Source organism: Fulmarus glacialis, unplaced genomic scaffold (genome assembly GCF_000690835.1).
Source record: "Fulmarus glacialis isolate BGI_N327 unplaced genomic scaffold, ASM69083v1 scaffold2971, whole genome shotgun sequence".
Classification (NCBI taxonomy): Eukaryota; Metazoa; Chordata; class Aves; order Procellariiformes; family Procellariidae; genus Fulmarus; species Fulmarus glacialis.
In genome coordinates this window covers 1,949-9,519 of record NW_009190686.1, presented here as the reverse complement: position 1 = coordinate 9,519, position 7,571 = coordinate 1,949, and the positions used below count along the sequence as shown (strand labels likewise).

The 7,571-nt window shown below is 41.4% G+C and overlaps 1 protein-coding gene across 1 annotated transcript; it reads right to left on the bottom strand.

The window, feature by feature from the left end:
- Positions 1–3,058: 3,058 nt before the first annotated feature.
- LOC104082851 (regulator of nonsense transcripts 3A {ECO:0000250|UniProtKB:Q9H1J1}-like) lies at positions 3,059–6,573 on the bottom strand (the record flags this gene model as incomplete). Its single annotated transcript, XM_009586114.1, has 2 exons — positions 3,059–3,368; positions 6,279–6,573. Coding segments are annotated over 2 exons (469 nt in total), but the record flags the coding sequence as incomplete, so codon positions are not given.
- Between the last annotated feature and the right edge of the window lie 998 nt (positions 6,574–7,571).

Here is a 7,571-nt window from a genome sequence, read left to right as displayed (position 1 = left end):
AGATTTTTATTAAATGTAGAGCATTATATTTTAAAAGCAAGAAAACATATGGCACCAAAGTCAGCTGCCATCTAACCAGACACAATTCCCATTCCGCAGGGATGCTGTATCTAGTTTCAGCAAAGCTGAATTTGCAAAACAAAGTTACTATTGTGGCAACAAAGCTCTCACGCCACGCTGAGTTTGCACAAAGACAGGCTGCGAGCCTGCGTTTATTTGGCGTCATCGGGAGAAGCGTAGAAGAACGCGTAGGCACGGAGCAGGTGGCAGCTCCTCCCGCCTGGCCGCCCGGGCGAGGGGAGCAGGCTCAGGCCCTGCTGCATCCCCGTGCAGAAGAGATTGGGGCACGGACTTGGAAATGCATTCTGCTTCTTTAGCCATCATATTTTGCAGCATTACCATGAGGTACACGCTGGCTTCCAGCAGGCAGTGCCCCCCGAACCCCGGTCAGGTGAGGGGTGCAGCATTCTCTACAGATACGGCTGTACAAGCCCCCATCCCAAACCTGATCCCTGCTCCCACAGGCATGAGCCATCCTGCTGGCACTGCCCGAGATGGCCGTCAGCACAGAGAGGGGGAGCTCAGCAGGGGCGTTTCTCTGCCGGCAGGAGGCATTTCTCATCTCCTCGGGGTCACACTTCAGCGGAGAGCCTGTGGGCAGCACTCCCTCGCGCCCTGGGCTCCTGGTGCTCCCGGTGCTGCCTCACTGCTCCCGTCTCTCCTGAGCTTGTCCTGGCAGGCGCTGCATGGCTACAGAAATGCTCGGATCCTGCTGGTGGTGGCCGGTACCTTCCGCTGGCCCCCTCAGATGTGGGAGGAATGATGCTGGTACCTGCTGAAGAAGAGAGGTTGTCCCAAGAGTTCCTTGAGTGGTGCAGCCAAGCTGCCAGGCAGCGGGGGCTCCTCGGGACGCGGCTCGGGATGCAGCCGTGGGGCAGACTCTCCACATCCAAATCCGAATATCCCAAATACTCCTTCAATGTGAATACAGAAGTCAAAGGCCAGGCTCTCTGCCCCCCTGCGCAGGAGGCTGCATTCACAGGAAAGCAAAAATAAGTGAACAAACGGGTTGCAGGAATCCCAGTCAGTGAGGGCATGGCAGCCTGACCTGACGGACATGGATGTTTAAACCTTGACAGTTTTTATTGAGTCGGAGTTTGACATCCAGTCTCTGGTAGCTAAAAGGGATGGAAAATAAGAAGCCCCCAAATGGAAAAATACTGCTAAATAAAATGTGTTTAGTTATATTACCTATAATGCTATCAAGAGGTACTCATAACCTAGGCACTCGGGTGAAGGTGGGGGAGTAGCCTGAAAGCCACCGTCGGCCAAAAGATACCAAGCTCGAGTTTGTGAGCATGCGCAAGATCGCTGCTCTTCTGGGTCCTGCGGGTCCCTCTCACAGGTGAGACCCCTCCTCCAGCCTCCCCTGGGCTTCCAAACGGGTGGGAAATACTCGCTTTTGAGCAGACCCCCATCTGGCGAAGATCTCGGCCCTGTCCGGCTCTACCGCAGAACTTTCCTGGCAAGCCTCCTTCTCCTCAGCCCCAGCCGGGCTCTCTCACTGAGGGGAAAGCCTGCCCCGTGCTAACGCTACCTGACCCAGCCAGGACGCCAAGACAAAATCCTTCCTCTGCAGTCAGGATAAACTTGGAAAACAAGATAAACTTTAGATGGAGCTAAACCCAAATGATTCTCTTAACAGCAGTTTTACTTAAGCTTGAAGTAATTTTAGTTGGCAGCTCACTTATGTAGCTTGATATTAAAAAAATGTATTTTTATCTACTTCTGAGAGTACCAAGCAGCATAGCATCTTACTTAATTTTTCTAGACTAATAGATGAAAAAATTGCAGAAGATCACATCTCAAAATCATAGTCAAAATCTTTTTGCTTTTATTCTATTTAATGCTTAATATCTGGGAAAATACAATAAATAATTTTTCAGTCTGGAACAATTAGATGTTATGCTTAATAATAAAATGTTCAAAGAGGATGTAAAAATAAATTAATATCTTACTATCTAACTTCAGTGACAAAGCAGGTCTCAGCTTCAGACAACTGAGAGATTTTCAGCCATGAAAGACAAATGAACATGTCCTGCCCTTCTGTAAGCACGCAGCTATCATTGAAACCAATGGAAGAGTGAGAGAGAGAGAGAGATACACACACACATATATATGTGCCTGCATCAGAGGGCAGAAATTGGCCTAGATCTTACAAAACGGTATTTTGCAGTTGACATTCATGTATGTTTATTTTTTTAACAAATAGAACTGCAGAACGTTCGTGTATCATACATTTTCCAAATCCTGCAACTGCAACTTATATGAAATATTAGCATATAAAAAGTCATCACTGTACAACCACTTTTTTTTTAAAAGTCAGTGTCAAAAACATAAAAACCAGCTAATTTATTAAAACCAGATATATTGTTTAAGTGCTGAGGTTTGCGTTAGCTTTCTTCTGTTTTAAGCATAAGAATCTATTAAAACAAAAAAGGCAAAAGTGGCTCAGAAAATGACAAACTCTCTAACAACATACTTGTAGCTTTATAACACTTATCTGACGCTATAGTTAATTGAAAAACAATGTAAACACAATGAGGTACAGATACCAACGGACATTTCTCACAACTGTGCAAACTGTGGGCCGCCTCCTGCAAACTCTACCGGCTCCAGAGCTTCCTCCCAGGGCCGGTCCCACCGAGCCCGACTGCAACGCCCCGCAGCAGCTCCTGATGCTGCCATTTGCAGGAAGGGGTCCTGTGACCCTCACGTCATGCACCAAATACATTTAAAGTGCCTCAGGTTTCAAACTGATGCAAATCTACATTTCATTTCTTTAGACTTGAAAAGGTGAAATAGCTTCTGAAAAGTCTTATATAAATACTCCTTCAAAACTATTAGAGGTTTTCTATTTCAAGGTAAATCTAGTAAAATATTGAACTGCGTTTAAATTAGGCAAGTAGTATTTGCTCTGCTTTTTGTAAAAAAGCAACTATACTCCTTTGCTGTCAGATACTTTATACGTCTCCAGTCACTCTTCCCTTTATTTTATAGAAAGTAAGAGGCAGAGCTATTATAATTTTGTTGGTGCAATCGCCTGTGGAGTTCTGAAACAGCCCTATGGATTTTTTGTGATGACACTGAATCTTAAGTTCATCCCTTTTCACAAGCCTTTTCTCCAGTTTGTTTTACTCTGCTTCTTCGCTCTTCTCAGAACCACCTCCAGCTGAATTATCTGCCTCATACTTTTTATCAAGAGCATCTTCAAAGGATTTCCCACTGCAGTCATAGGTTTTACTTGTAGATCCCGTATGTGTTCGAATGCGAGCTCCTGGCTGGTATAACTGCATGGCTGGGCGATCCTAGAAGGAAGAAGATGTGGTTAACACTCTGAGAAACCTGTCGGGGATACATACGTGGGATTTTAAAGTGATGGATGTTTGTGGAGAGAAGTAGATTTTGTGTTAAATCATTTTACATTTCATAAGACCCGGGAAAAAAATGGAGTGTAATGAAAATTGATGGAGTATTTAATACCTGTCTTGTTTATAACACTATTCTTGGGAGCCAAGCATTCTGAATAAATGAAGAAAGCTGTAAAAATTAAAGATCCTATGATACGTTAGATGTAAACAAGCAGAAATATTGCAGACAATTATCAAACACAGTATTACAGGTAAAACTCTGAAATATGTTGCTACCTTCACTAACATCAACTGGGAAGAACAATAGCCTGTGCACTTGCAACTCTGCAGATAAATGACAAATATTAAATATGAGCAAAGAAAAGTAAGACAAACCAGAGAACAGTTTCGCCGGTAACAGCTAGAAAATTACAATCAACTGAACTTGACCAATTGATATGTGTGCACTGCTACTTCAACTCATGAATCATTACCACAATTTAAACATGGAATGCACATTTTCATTATATATATCAAAATAAAATTGCAGTTATGGCTTTGCTTCATCATGCCTTCCATACTGAGTATGAGAGCAGGGGAATTCACCCACTGATAATAAACGAAGTAAGTACAATTTGAACATGCACAGGCTTTGTGAGTGACCCAATCATACACACGCTGATTTGATCACTGGAAAATGGAAGAAGGGGCCAATTTACAAGGAAAAGACACCTCAAACTTGCAAATGGTGATGTTCCATAGCTCCTGAGAGAGCTTTTTATTCTTGAAATTTCAATGATAAAACATACCGCTTAGAAACTCTGCTGAAGAAGTCTTTTCCTAGCAAGAGTATTTTACTCTCACAAATAGCAGTTTTTAATGTTAAGAAGCAACCCATTCACCAAAACCCAAGCTTTTTGACCAAAGTCTTGTGTTAAGTTTAGCAAACTTAAGACAGTGGCAGAGCACTGAAATTGTCCTACATCAAACTATATTAATTTTCAATTGCCTTCATAATTTGAAGTCATTCTGGTCTTTTGTTCTTTCATTCTTTTTTCTTATTCCCAATATGCATTTTCCCTTTTTCTTTCTTTTTCCCTCACCTTTGTCTTTTTTGCTCCACTTTTCTCTCTATCTCTTTAGACCAGGTATCAAGATTCACTATTGGGCCATACAACCAGGTGGTGGTGTAACCATCCTAGTTAGTGCATTGTAGTGTGGTATGAAATGCGTAACATACATCTTTCTACATCACAAACAGCTGCATAAAACTAGATCCTCTGACAAGCAATGCCCCTTGGAAAGTTTATGATAAAGGGTCCAAATGATTTTTCATATCACAGACTCTCTACCTCGCAGTTTGCATGAAAGCTAGCACAACTGTTACTTACACCGGAAATCTCCCATTTTCTAATTAATTCTTATAAACTTCAGAAAGAAGCTTGATCTCTGCCTAAAAACTTGTGTTGGAATTGTTAATTCTATAGGTAAGTTGGAAAGCTCAGCCCCTAACTCTTATTTATGTGATAAATACTCTAAGGAAAAAAGTCACCACTGCAAAAAACTACTGATACTGCTTATTTTGTTCAGGGAACAAATCTAGCACTTGAAGTGTGGACTAATCCAGAGACTCAGCAAGCTATCAGAAGTGCGATGGGAAGAAATAAAAAGCAGGCGGCTTCTTACGGCTTGACAAAAGGCCCCCAAGACCCACCATCCAGTTCCAAGGTTGCAGATATTTCACCAGATTTCAGGAGTAGTGCAGCAAGCATGAGGAAAATTGCTTTTCCCATCTTCCTGCTTCTGAACTAGCCATTTTTCTGACGGTTCTACAGCTTGAGCCGCTGGTGTATGTGGAAAGTGGCTGATGTGTATAGGCAGATAAATCTCACCCATACAACCCAGCTGACCTTTGCATAAACAAAAAGCGGGGCACACCAGGCTTTCTGTGTTTGCAAAAGGTGACTTACTTGACACGCAGAGCGAGTCCACCTGGACTTGCTCTATGCACACTCCAGACAGACTCACTCTGCACGTGACCAGTTTACTCCTTGTCAGCCTTAGCCCACATCACACATCAGTCACTTGGTTTGAAAGAAGAGTTTCACATGTAGAATAAATTTCTACACAAAACAGTGTTTCAGTCACCTTTTGTGGAAAATCTAGGATCAGAAGGCAGAGAGAATGAGAGTGACAAGGAGAGCCACCTCCTGAAAAGATCCTGGCACATCCATGAAATCAGGCAGTCTGAGAAAAATGACGCCCATGCCTCTGGGAGACAAACAAGGGATGGCTCTTCTACACACCCTGCTACAGGCTCCGCTTGCACTTTTCCCTGACAACAACCATGAGGATAATTTGTCCTAACCAGCCTTTTCGTACTGGCAGGTATACAATACTGAAGAATTTGCACATTCACACCCTCTAAATACAGTGGTCTCTGAATTAGCTATTTATTTAAGTCCTTATATTTCCTCTACTGAGCAATGCCCGGCCAATCCATAATATAATTACTTTATGAGCTGGGCAATGGACGTACATTTTTAAAAGACTAGTATGCCACAGTTTTTAAATTTCAACTACAGGTCAAAAGTATAACAATTTTTAATACACTCATAAAATACAAGGCTTCCAAGAATAGCGTTCTAAAAATGCTAGGGTTCAAAGGAAGACAGAAAGTCTGTGACCTTAACTTATTTTAACTGCCGTTGTCCTCTGATAACAATAGAAAGAAGTCTGGGTTTTACTGAAAATTTAAAGAATTGCTTTCTTTGAAAAAGCATCTTTATGCTGAGTTTGCAAAAGTAAAACCTGTGATCTTGAAGCATATTTAACTAATGAAAGATTATCCTAAATGAATAAAAGAACCTTATTTCTTATGCGCTCCTTTTTGGATGCCATGTCATCACACTTGTCCTCTTTACCCAGTTTGTCTACTGCCTCCACAGTGAAGCTGTAGTTGTAGTTCCCTTTCTTTCCTCTGTCTTGGTTGTATCCTTTCCCCCACTTCAGCTCTTCTTCACTCCTTCTCACAAACTTGTCAAATTCATAGTGAGCTCTATGCTTTCTGCCATCATCCAATCGATACCTTTGCCTTTCAGGTTCTTTCTCTCGAAATCTTCTCTCCAAGTCTCTTTGCTCTTTGTCACTATCATTTTGTGATCTACGAGTATGTATAAAAAGAGAGAAAATCCAAGCAATTAACAGTAAAAAAAAAGCTGCTGAAGGAAACAATACAAAACCTTCCTTTGACTTCAACAGTATTTAGATCAATTGTATGGCAAAGCTGTTTTTTTCTCATTAAAAAGGGCTTATGCGCAATTTTTCCGAATGTCTCATCCATGTATGTCCAGCCCTTGACTATGCATTTAGTTCAAAATAGCAGACAAAGCTTTGCAAGCAAAATCTGACTTCTGTGCAACTGCTGTGGACGGCCCGTTCTTCAACTTTTATCCCTCTTTGCAATCCCATAAATAGCTCCCCAATGCTCTTCACATAAACACACGCTACATGATTAGCTCATGATTAGGCCTGTTCTTGAGATGACTCACATATATGAGTATTCCCTTGAATGGGAACATTCAGGGCCCAAAGGAATTGTGCAGGTATCATGTATCAATTTGTAAAGTTTTATGACTCTATTTAACGAAAATTATTCACTGACATTGCAACTTGCAGAAGGCATTTGTGAAAATGAATACTTATGTTCCAGACTTTTGTTTATTATGTCTCCAAGTAATTTAGCCTACCTTTGCATATTTTATTTAGGCGAAAGACCATTACCTTACCACAACATACTACTTAATTTCTGCTATGCTGCAATGGGTTTGTATTATAAAGACTATTAATTTGCAACATTTTGCTGCCTGTCTGATACAATTCTCAGCTCTCTTATTCACTTCATTGTTCCTGTTCAGCAAGCGGGTGCTTCTCTCATACAGCCAAACTGCAAATAATGAAGAAAGATTACAGAATAGATTGAACTTTAAAAGGAGCAAATACAGGCAGTTTCTTTTTATATATTACATATGTATAAACACTTAAAATTGAAACAAGAAAGTTGCTTCTGACAGTCTGCTTACTTTTTGGGAATCAGCAGACAAAATCAGAGAGGATGGAGATTTTCTAATGGTGTGGTGATCAAATAGCGATATGCTTCTC